The sequence below is a fragment of the Borostomias antarcticus genome (assembly GCF_949987555.1).
Source record: "Borostomias antarcticus genome assembly, chromosome: 19".
In the NCBI taxonomy this organism is placed as follows: domain Eukaryota; kingdom Metazoa; phylum Chordata; class Actinopteri; order Stomiiformes; family Stomiidae; genus Borostomias; species Borostomias antarcticus.
The window spans coordinates 15981456-15993955 of NC_140252.1; the positions used below are offsets into that span (position 1 = coordinate 15981456).

The window sequence follows — 12500 nt, forward strand, 5'->3', positions numbered from 1 at the left end:
CTACAAGAACCACAGCATTGTTAGGGATATGCGTGTGTGTGTGTGTGTGTGTGTGTGTGCGCGCAGACTATTTTCATTGGTGACTAGAAGGTGGTTTTGCAACCGGCTATACGACTAGTCTAACTTAGTATTGTATTAGTAGTATAGTAAGTGTAGTATAGTATTGTTTTATGTTTATTTTTGTATGGACCCGTGTCTGTAGTAAAGTTGATCTATCTAACTGTGGTGTAACGGAACCTATCCCAGTTGATCCCCCCACGGTTCTGCATGCAAACGGACCGCGGAGTAATTGCAAAATTTAACCAAGTAATAATCTCCTAAAACCTTGATGCTGCAGTGAAAAGATAGGCAAGACAGAAGCACGTGGTGTGTTTTACTCTGAAGCGCTGTGATTGGTTGATTGTGCAAAAAGCCCTCTTGTGTTCACGTGATGGGGGCTTGTTCAATCCCAACCGCATTTCCCATCACAAAAAGCGAGAGGATCGAAAGAACTTGAAAAGCTACGATAGGCGATGTAAACGTCATCTCGTTATCTCGCTATTCCCAATTATCAGAAGAGATCTCTGTCTCTCATTGGCTCTCGGAGCAGGTATTACACAACACAGAGAAGGTGTTGCGCAACACAGCCACGCGCGCCTGGCAGAGACCCGCTCTGAGAGAGAGAGAGAATGAGACGGCGAGGGAGGAAACGCCAGCAATCTTTTCAGTCATGCTTTTCATTGCTGAATCACAAATAATGTATATAAACAGTACAAATAAAAATACATGGAAATGTTTCAATAATATCAGGTGATTGCTTTGAATGTTACAAATGAGTTGAAACTGAGGTAGCGATTTGCAAGCTGGTAGCCTACAGTCAGAGGAAGCGTTGGGCCTTCCTGCACCACCACAGAAGTGGGTCGCTCACCACTCAACACCACTCAACACCACCACACAAGTGGGATAAGCGGTTCAGAGTCCAGTATGGCTCCAGCTCATGTTGAGTTGACGGCATAGTCCTCCCCAAAGAAAGACCTGGAGGCCTATTATTTATTTTGCTTTATTTTATTTGCACTGTTTTACATTATTCGATGTGCTTTTTTGTTTATTCAAAACATATTGACCAATGTTTGAATAAAATTTGGCTTCAAAACGACATCAGCGGTCTTAATCGTAGCCTAATTTAACATTTTAACAACGGTAACTAGGTCAGGGGTGCCATTGCCACTAAAGTATGCTTACATTAACATTTGTGCAATTATAGCCATTGGTTTGCGAAGGACTGCAACAATGGGAACATGCATATGACTGAACTCTTATTGCCGCCATGCCAGGTGCCACTGATATAGTGTGATAATAACCTTACCCTACGCCTGAGTACTCTGAGTGAGGTGACTTGAATTATTTAAATCGTTGTATAAAATCTTTTTTTGCTGTTGATAAAATATAAGCCTATCTTTAGTTTAGCCGACTAGTATTTTCTAAACGACTTGCATAAGCTGCGCCGTATAGTCGCATAAGATTCAAGATCAACATTTCTTTGTCACACGTAATGTACAGTACGTGTACAGTCACAGTGAAATGTTGCTGCCGACTCCCAAGATGATGCTCAATAGACTCCAATACTCAATTTACAAATGTCAAATTTACAAATTACACAATAAACAACCATCTGCGCACATCCCTACACAATACTGTTCACAATAAATGGGCATTCCAGTTTCTGGGTTTCCTCCTAGCATAATGAAATGACCTCAGGGTGCACTATAGGTACTGTATATACAGTAACAGCCTGTTCACCCTGCTGCTTTCTGGCAAGAGATACAGAAGTATCCGCTGTCATACCACCAGACAACAGAGCCGCTTAGATTCAAGATCCGTTTTAAAGACTCAAGATCCGTTTTACTGGCCATGTATATGGTTCACACATGCTAGGAATTGGACTAGCGTCATAGCATACGCTGCTGCAGACAGCATGGGACAGGACAGGACAGGACAGGACAGTGCAAAGACATGGGACAGGGTGCAGGACAGGACAGTATAAAGACATGGGACAGGGTGCAGGACAGGACAGTATAAAGACATGGGACAGGGTGCAGGACAGGACAGGACAGTACAAAGACATGGGACAGGGTGCAGGACAGGACAGGACAAGACAGTACAAAGACATGGGACAGGGTGCAGGACAGGACAGGACAGTACAAAGACATAGGACAGGGTGCAGGACAGGACAGGACAGGACAGTGCAAAGACACGACAGTGCAAATGCAATGCAAAAAAACAGTGCAAATACAAAATACAGTGCAAAATACGATGTACTACTGAAAAGGGGGTGTCGTAGTAGCCTTATTGCTCGCAAAATAATTCTTGTGAATTGGAAATCCGACAAACATCCCCCCTTCAAGAGGTGGATACAGGAGGTGTTGTCGTTACTCCAGCTTGAGAAGATTAGACATGCGTTGAATGGGTCATGTGATAAGTTTACTTAAGTATGGTCTCCATTTATTGATCATGTGAAGGGACTGAATATACCACTGAACTGATGCTCTTCCTCTTTGGCTAATGTGAGGACATATTGTATCTTAGTTGGACATATTTTATTCGGACTTCTCTTTCTCACTAATTTCAGCATTGTATACCTCTGTCTTTTTTGTTGTTATTGTTGTTTATTTTTTAAGCCCCAGGGGAGGGAGGGGGGAAAAGGGTGTGTGTTTTGTTGTGTGTAAAATGTGAAACTTTAGATAAAGTTAAAAAAAAAGAAGAAAAAAAAAAAAGGGGGTGTCGTGGGGGTCTTGTTAACGGGTCTGATAACCGTGGGAAAGAAGCCCGCCTGGACCATGTAGTCCTGCCTCATGTCTTTGTGGTTTGTTTCTTCATATGGCACTTCCTTGTGTGCTGACTGTTAATATCGGAAATGATCTTGCGCGTCTGTGTGTGTGTGTGTGTGTGTGTGTGTGTGTGTATGCGCGTGTGTAGGAGAGGGACAGGTATGCCTACAAGATCCACCTGCCAGAAACAGTGGAGCAACTGAGGAAGTTCAACGCCAGGAGGAAGCTGAAGGTGAGAGCACACACACACACACACCCGCACACACCCACACACAGAGTTCAGAGTTGTAATACGTGTCTTGTCCACTAGGGGGCGGTACTGGCTGCTGTCTCCAGCCACAAGTTTAACTCTTTCTACGGAGACCCCCCAGAGGAGATGCACGACTTCGCGGACGACCCCACCTCCTCAGGTAGGCCCCGCCTCTTCAGGTAGGCCCCGCCTTCTCAGTTAGGCCCCGCCCCCTCAGTTAGACTCTTTGCTCCCGTGGCAACACCCAGCCGAGCAGTTTCCCAGCAACCAATGAAGCGGCAGCAATGGACCGTTGGCGGTGTCGGCGGTTGAAAACACCAGAGCGCCACTCTGACACCCTGTCCCCCCCCCGCAAGCTCAGGGGCCCCAGCAGACCAGGCCTGTCAGAGCCTCGACACCAGTCCGTTTCCTGGACCCGAAGGTCCAGCTAGGTGCTGTGTTGGGCCTGAGCTTGCAGTCCGACACCATCTATTTATAATACTGCCCGCAAGGCTGCTCCGGATAAAGTTGCCTAATGGCCTCACTTCCCCTGTCTCAGGCCCTCACTTTCACTTCCTGTGGACCTGGGGCAGAAATGTATGTGTGCGTGCGTGTCTACATGAGCGCTTGCATAGGGTCCTCCAGTCGTTCACCCCTGTATGCTGTAGCCTCTCTGCTATGTGGTGAAGCTAGCTGCTTGCCGCTACGGTGATATTCTAGATTCGGCTCGACCACGTTTCTGTCGACGTGGCGGCTTCTGCTTCCTCTCTCGACTTCTCTTTCCTACCACTCCTCATTTTGCTTTCCACACTCTGTGGCTCTTTCTCTCTCTCTCTCTCTCTCTCTCTCTCTCTCTCTCTCTCTCTCTCTCACGGTTTCTCTCGTTCTCTCTCTGTCTAAACTCTGTCTGTGTTTTTGTTGTATTGCTGCGCCCTCTAGGACTGCTAGCGGCTGAAAGTACGTATCTCCCTTGCTGTCTCCTGGCTAGTGTGACATCATCACGAGTCATGACATCACCATTTTTACCCTCCTCGTCGCATCTTCCTTCTCTCTCCCTCCTCTCCTCTTTCTCTCTCCATCCCCTCCCTCTCTCTCTCTCTCCCTCCCTCCTCTCTTTCTCTCTTCCTCCCCTCCCTCTCTCTCTCCCTCGTCTCCTCCTCTCTCTCTCCCTCCTCTCCTCCTTCTCTCTCTCTCTCTCTCTCTCGCCCTCTCCTCCTACTTCTCTCTCTCTTCTCTTCCGGGTCAAGCTCTTCTCCTCGCCCTGTGAAGACCAACTGAACACTGGGAGTGTTTTAAAGTGTTCAGTCAGATCGTCACCTCTTAGTCTCCTCCTCATGAACCCAGTGTGTTAATCAGATCCACGTCGCTGTGTGACGTCGCACCAGCATGGTCGGTGGCGGGACTCGAAGATCCGCTTCTAAACGGCTAAGCGTCATCTGGCAACGCCGCTACGCACTCGACTCGCTCTCGTCTCACGACGTCCGCGACAGATTATACGGCGAAACGGTTACAGATCACGTCTAAAAGCCACTTGGAAGCCCATTTTCGACGGCCGCGTCGCGGGCGCCGTAGACGAGGGACGCCTCGACTCGCGCGCTCAGAACCGCGCCCTCGTCCAGAACGCCTGACGAGAGGGAAACGATCGGGCAGTTCACCCCCAAACCAGAGGGTCAGACGAGGCCAGACCCCAACAGACACCTGCTGTCAGGATAAAACAGCCTTATTCTACTTTCTACATTCCTGGTCAGCGATGATTTAACACTGCAGCTGGGCTAGGCCTATATTCATATCATTCATAATCAGAAACAATAGAAAACAATATAATGTGATATATATATATATAATGATTATTATTGCTATCTAACCAGGGCACCATTCTACTTTAAATGGGACCTTGGTTTCAATGGTCTCCCGTGGCTAAATAAGGGTAAATCTAAACATCAGAGATCTTTGACCAACTGAAGCTCTGACCAACTTTTTGGTTTGGGGGTGGACAATGCCTTTAACTAACTAAGCCATCCCACGTGGTCCGTGTCCATCCTACTTGACCATATAGATATGGTGCTATAGTGTATATACTCTCATCCCACCTGACCATATAGATATGGTGCTATAGTGTATATATACTCTCATCCCACCTGACCATATAGATATGGTGCTATAGTGTATATATACTCTCTCCTGCTGACGGGATCAACCACTGTTGTCTCTCTGTTGGCTTGGCTGCATGTGTTGGCGATGCAGCAGGTACTCCAGGCTGATACTGTCTGTTTCTTACGTGTTTGTGTGTGTGTGGGGGAGGGGGGGGGTCTGTGTGAGTGTGAGTGTGTGAGTGTGTGTGTACTTCTGTCCTGTCTGGGTTCATATGTGTGGAAAAATACTACAGTATATTGACTACTATATTGAAAAGTACTACAGCATATTGACTACTATATTGAAAAGTACTACAGCATATTGACTACTATATTGAAAAGTACTACAGCATATTGACTACTATATTGAAAAGTACTACAGTATATTGACTACTATATTGAAAAGTACTACAGCATATTGACTACTATATTGAAAAGTACTACAGTATATTGACTACTATATTGAAAAGTACTACAGCATATTGACTACTATATTGAAAAGTACTACAGTATATTTACTATATTGAAAAGTACTACAGTATATTTACTATATTGAAAAGTACTACAGCATATTAACTACTATATTGAAAAGTACTACAGCATATTGACTACTATATTGAAAAGTACTACAGTATATTGACTACTATATTGAAAAGTACTACAGCATATTGACTACTATATTGAAAAGTACTACAGTATATTTACTATATTGAAAAGTATTACAGTATATTTACTATATTGAAAGGTACTACAGTATATTGACTACTATATTGAAAGGTACTACAGCATATTGACTATATTGAAAAGTATTACAGTATATTTACTATATTGAAAGGTACAACAGTATATTGACTATATTGAAAAGTATTACAGTATATTTACTATATTGAAAGGTACTACAGTATATTGACTACTATATTGAAAGGTACCACAGCATATTGACTATATTGAAAAGTATTACAGTATATTTACTATATTGAAAGGTATATTGACTATATTGAAAGGTACTAAGTTCTGTATTTTGACTTGTCGGTGAGTGTGTAAACTGTGAGTGTGTACATATACAACCTGTTTGTGTTTGTGTAGTATATGTATTTGTATACATGCATATATAAACCCTCTGCAAGTGTGTGTATAATGTGTGTGTTCATGTGTGTGCGTGTGTGTGTGCGTGTGTGCGTGTGTGTGTGTGTGCGCGTGTGTGTGTGTGTGTGTGTGTAGGAGCCGTGTCGCAGGTGTTGGACAGTCTGGAGGAGATCCATGCCTTGACTGACTGCAGCGAGAAAGATCTGGACTTCTTACACAGTGTCTTCCAGGACCAGCACCTACACACACTGCTGGACGTGAGTGGAACACACACACACACACACACACACACACACACACACACAGGCATGCAATTCAACTACATGCCCACAGGGTGGCATCTTGACCCAAAGAAACTTAACACCAAGACTGAGAGACTGAGAGCACAGCACACCTAGCCCTGCTGCATCTGTCTACATCCACCACACAATGCATGTCACGAAAATGCCTCGAGACTGATTTTGATTGCGTGTGTGTGCGTGTGTGTGTGTGTGTGCGCGCGCGTGTGTGTGTGTGTTTCAGCTCTATGATAAGATCAACACCAGGTCATCCCCTCAGATCAGGAACCCCCCCAGTGATGGAGTACAGAGAGCCAAAGAGGTGAGAGGTCAACCCGCAGGTCACATCCCGTCTGTCTGACCATAGCGCTTCGTTCACACTGATTGCGCGATTGCGTGACACCGGAAGTCCAGTCATTCTCAGTGAAAGGTTGCAACAGTGCATCATTTCCACAGGCAGTTGCGTTGTATTTCGGCGCTGTGTGAGTTTGATCTTTCCAATTTTTGCAGCAGAAATGTTCAGAAATCATGAGCCAACACCGGTCCCTGCACCCACAACCATTTTTTCTTTGACTCAACTGTTGTAGTTTTGTCTGTACGACTGTTGGTATGTCAAGTTATTAAATTGTAATATATCTTCAGGTGAGAAAGTTGCATTGTTGCTTCAAACTATGTGGTCAGTTTATTCAAATAACCCCTGGAGCGTGGCTGTTTGGTATAATGTCACTGGTACTGTAACGCTTGCTACTATCACGACAAGATTATGAGCTTGCGGTCGAGTTTTGCGAGACACGATGCAATCATACAAAACCCTGTCTGTCTAACCCTAACGTAACCCTGATCGGGACGCCCTGACCATCTCTTGCCATATAAATGTATATTTAACTGTCAATCACTCTCTTTTTTTTTCCCTTCGTCTCTCTCTCTTTCTTTCTCTCTCTCTCTCTCTCTCTCTCTCTCTCTCTCTCTCTTCCTCTCTCTCCCCCTCTCCTCTCTCTCAATTCAATTCAGAGGGCTTTATTGGCATGGGAAACATGTTAACATTGCCATAGCAAGTGTGAAATAAAACAATTAAAAAAGCAAGTACAATTTCCTCTCTCTCTCTCTAGGTGTTGGAGACGATCTCCTGCTATCCAGAGAACATGGAGGCAAAGGAACTGAGGAGGATTCTGACACAGCCCCATTTCATGGTGCACACACGCGCGCACACACACACACACACACACACACACATACGTAGTTCGCACGTGGGTCCTGTTGTCCCACAGCCAAGCTCTCTGGTTCGGCAAAGCTGCTTAGCATCTTAGCACGTCTGTAACTGGCCAGCCTGGTCGGAGGGAGGGATGAGGTTCGGAGGAGGGGAGGGTCTGCGTCCCTGACGTCCCATCAGACCGGGGGTGGACGAGCAGAGGGAGGGACACCACTGGGACGACTGCGACGCTGGCCTGGGGACGGACTGGGACTGGGGTATAGGGAGGAGGTGAAGTCGTTTTTGGAGGAGAGCTTTTTTGCTCCTGGCTCAGGGTGAGTTTGACGCTGCGTTACCAGGAGCTTGTGAGAAGCAGCTCTCACGGTGTATTGAGAGTGATTTAACAAAGATCTACTAGAGGAACATGCTGAGAGAAGTGAGAGAGAAGAGAACGCAACGTTCTGTACCTCCCTCTCTCTCGCTCTCTCTCTCGCTCTTTCTCTTCTCTCGCTCTCTCTCTCTCTGTTCTCTTGATGTCTCTCTCTTCTCTTGGTCTCTCTCTTCTCTTGGTCTCTCGTTATCTCGTCTCGTGGTCTCTCTCTCTCTCTCTCTCTCTCTCTCTCTCTCCCAGAGCTGAGATGTTCTTGCTGGTGTCTCTCTCTCTCTCTCTCCCTCTCTCTCTCTCAGAGCGGAAGTGGTCTCGCTGGTCTCTCCATCCTCTTAGCTCGTCTTAGTCACTGACCCCGAGGGTATTTTTGAACCGTCCACTAACACCACTCCGCCTGCAGGCCACGCCCCCCCGTCCCAGAGTTCCAGCGTGGCGTCTGGATGGGAGGCACATGTGGTGCATGTGGGTGGCATGTGTGTGTGTGTGTGTGCGTGTGTGTGTGTGTGTGTACAGGCTGGGAGGGTAGCAACACGTTGTGTGTCACTGACACAATTGTCGATGGTGGAAAAGAGGATTAAGTCATTGAAGCTTTCTGCTCTACTGACCACACACACACACACGCGCACACACACACACACACATGCTGCCGGGTCTGACACCGTGGCTTCACAATCTATGACACTTGAATGTGCTGCAGACTTTTTCTCCAACTCTATTCCATGTGTGCGTGTGTGTGTGTGTGTGCGTGTGTGTGTGTGTGTGTGTGTGTGTGTGTGTGTGTGTGTGTGTGTGTGTGTGTGTGCGCGCGCGTGCGCAGGCCCTGCTGCAGACCCACGACGTGGTGGCCCACGAGGTGTACAGCGACGAGGCGCTGCGGGTGACGCCGCCGCCCACCTCGCCGTACCTGAACGGCGACTCGCCGGAGAGCGCGGCCGGCGACATGGACCTGGAGAACGTGACGCGCGTGCGCCTGGTCCAGTTCCAGAAGAACACGGACGAGCCCATGGGCATCACGCTCAAGATGAACGAGCTCAACCACTGCATCGTGGCACGCATCATGCACGGGGGCATGATCCACCGACAGGGTACACACACACACACACACACGCGTCCGTGCTAACACACACACACACGCAGAATCAGGGTTATTCTGGTCCAGGTAGGATTTCACACATACAAGGAATTTGCTTTGGTCTGTTGGCGCATAACGATAAATAGTCAACAGACAAGCTGCAAGGGCAAGACAGGACAGTGCAGAGAGTGCGCTCGTACACACACACACACACACACACATACACACACACACGTCATATGCTGTCTATCTCAGAGGTCAAACCACAGAGATAAGGAGAGATGAAAGGTGTGTGTGGTGTGTGTGTGGTGTATGTGTGTGTGTTAGAGAGAGAGAGAGTTAAAGGCTGTGTGTGTGTGTGTTAGAGAGAGAGAGATATAAAGGATGCGTGTGTGTGTGTGTGTGTGTTAGAGAGAGAGAGATATAAAGGATGTGTGTGTGTGTTAATGTGTGTGTTAGAGAGAGAGAGATATAAAGGATGCGTGTGTGTGTGTTAGAGAGAGAGAGATATAAAGGCTGTGTTTGTGTGTTAATGTGTGTGTTAGAGAGAGAGATATTCAGGCTGTGTGTGTGTGTGTGTTAACGTGTGTTAGAGAGAGAGATATTCAGGCTGTGTGTGTGTGTGTTAACGTGTGTTAGAGAGAGAGATATTCAGGCTGTGTGTGTGTTAATGTGTGTTAGAGAGAGAGATATTCAGGCTGTGTGTGTGTTAATGTGTGTGTTAGAGAGAGAGAGATAAAGGCTGTGTGTGTGTTAGAGAGAGAGAGATACAGTGTGTGTGTGTGTAGCGTGTCACTCCTCCGCTCCATCCTCAGGTACGCTGCACGTGGGCGACGAGATCCGTGAGATCAACGGCATCAGCGTAGCCAATCAGACGGTGGAGCAGCTCCAGAAGATGCTGGTGAGCTCTGTCGACGTCATCTCCCATCATCCAATCAGCTCGCGGCGTCTCGACGCAGCCGCCGTCCCCAGACGGGGGTTTCCGGTCACTTAAAGGTTCATAACCCTGGCGTTTTCTGTCCCCACAGAGGGAGATGAGAGGAAGCATCACCTTTAAGATCGTACCAAGCTACCGGTCACAATCGCTGTCTTGTGAGGTGAGGGCGATGCGCGCGCACACACACACACACACACACACACACACACACACACACACACACACACACACACACACACACACACACACAGAGGAACCGAGATCCAACCGAGCGTGGGGAAGTGAGGCAAGCGATTCTGATGAGTGAAGAACTGACACCTGTTACACGTGTGTGTGTGTGTGTGTGTGTGCGTGTGTGTTTGTGTTTAAATTTAAAATTGCAGAAAGAGTCACCTGACTTGTCCGGCCAGTCCCCTGCCAACGGGCATGCCAGCGTCACCAGCTCCATCTTGGTAAGAGTCACTGTCACACTGTCACATCAGATAGAGACGCTTGCTGATTGCTACCGTTACTCCTCCTGTTCAGGTCTAGCTGTGTCTCCCGTCAAATCTCTTTGTTGTTTTCTAGGATCTGCCATCCACCATCCAGCCTAAAGGACGACAGGTGAGAGTTCAAACCCTAACCTTAACCATAGCCCTATTTGTCTCCATCTAGTGGAGGTTTGGGGTATGGCTGGGGTGACCTTTTTTTCGGTGGCAGTTTTTATAATAGTGGATAATAGCAGGCACCTAGTCTTGTCTGACTGTTTTGATGGCACTAAAGGTCTCCAGCCACGGCCCAAACCCCAACCCTAACCTTAACCTCTCGAATGAACATATGTCTGAACCCCGTCCCTAACCTTAACCTCTCTAAGGAATTAACCTCTCTGAGGAGCCTATATTGGCAAATAATAAGATACACACGTGCCAGTGCACTGTTGGCCCTCTTGTACGACCAGCCTTTTCCTGACCCTTACCCTGGTCTTGACCCTGACCCTAACCCTGGTCCTGACCCCTAACCCTGGTCCTGACCCTCCTCCGTCTATTACACAGGTTCAAGTCTCATCTGTGTGAGTGACTGAGTGAGTGACTGAGTGAGTGAGTGAGTGACTGACTGACTGACTGACTGACTGACTGACTGAGTGACGGAGTGATTAGTTAATGACTGAGTTAGTGACTGAGTTAATGACTGAGTTAGTGACTGAGTGAGTGAGTGAGTGAGTGAGTGAGTGAGTGAGTGAGTGAGTGAGTGAGTGAGTGACTGAGTGACTGAGTGAGTGAGTGAGTGAGTGAGTGAGTGAGTGTGTTTGTGAGTGAGTGAGTGTGTGCACATTTTCTCTTACATGTATGGAAGTGTGTGTGCATTCGATCTCGTACTCCAGACCAGCAGCATGTCTGTCTTCTTAACCAACACAAACAAAGCTACTCAACCCCCCCCATCCCCCCATAGCTGACCCCCCCCCCCCCCCCCCACGTCGATGTCTTGTACTCTTTTTACTGCATGATGTGTGTGTGTGTGTGTGGTGCTTTCAACCCTTAGATCTCCAGACCTGCTATCAAGGACAAAATGTCCATCAAGGTAAGATGCCCCCCAGTGAATCCCAGTAGACGTAGCCCCCCCCCCCCAGACCCCCCAGCCTTGAAGTAGAGCCTTCATCATCGTGGTTGTGGTACTGTAGCTCCCAGCCCCCATCTCTGCCAGCTACATGGCACATTACCAACGCTGGCGACACCACAGTGTTTGAAATAGTAGCGCTTTAATCCCGCTTCCTGTTTCCTCTCTCTCTCTCGTCCTCTCCTCTCTTTCTCTCACTGGCTCACCTCCTCCTGACCCTAACCTTCTCACCTCTTCACCTCCTCCTGACCCTAACCCTCTCACCTCTTCACCTCCTCCTGACCCTAACCTTCTGACCTCTTCACCTCCTCCTGACCCTAACCCTCTCACCTCCTCCTGACCCTAACCCTCTCAACTCCTCCTGACCCTTTCACCTCTTCACCTCCTCCTGACCCTAACCCTCTCACATCCTCCTGACCCTAACCCTCTCACTCTTCACCTCCTCCTGACCCTGACCCTCTCACCTCTTCACCTCCTCCTGACCCTAACCCCCTCACCTCTTCACCTCCTCCTGACCCTAACCCTCTCACCTCTTCACCTCCTCCTGACCCTAACCCTCTCACCTCTTCACCTCCTCCTGACCCTAACCCTCTCACCTCCTCACCTCCTCCTGACCCTAACCCTCTCACCTCTTCACCTCCTCCTGACCCTAACCCTCTCACCTCCTCCTGACCCTAACCCTCTCACTCCTTCACCTCCTCCTGACCCTAACCCTCTCACCTCTTCACCTCCTCCTGACCCTAACCCTCTCACCTCCTCCTGACCCTAACCCTCTCACCTCTTCACCTC

At 47.9% G+C, this 12500-nt stretch overlaps 1 protein-coding gene across 4 annotated transcripts in view; it reads left to right on the plus strand.

The window, feature by feature from the left end:
* LOC311321353 (peripheral plasma membrane protein CASK-like) overlaps positions 1-12500 on the plus strand; it is a 49171-nt gene that overhangs the window by 27225 nt on the left and 9446 nt on the right. For 2 of the 4 annotated variants that reach the window (XM_084453313.1, XM_084453314.1), the window contains exons 9-19: positions 2956-3039; positions 3118-3217; positions 6390-6511; positions 6777-6854; positions 7642-7722; positions 8927-9194; positions 9997-10082; positions 10210-10278; positions 10502-10570; positions 10686-10721; positions 11637-11675. In XM_084453313.1, coding sequence (XP_084309439.1) covers positions 2956-3039; positions 3118-3217; positions 6390-6511; positions 6777-6854; positions 7642-7722; positions 8927-9194; positions 9997-10082; positions 10210-10278; positions 10502-10570; positions 10686-10721; positions 11637-11675 — 1032 coding nt within the window. The remainder of the gene's footprint in view (positions 1-2955; positions 3040-3117; positions 3218-6389; positions 6512-6776; positions 6855-7641; positions 7723-8926; positions 9195-9996; positions 10083-10209; positions 10279-10501; positions 10571-10685; positions 10722-11636; positions 11676-12500) is intronic. The other 2 variants (XM_084453315.1, XM_084453316.1) reach the window with 1 other exon arrangement.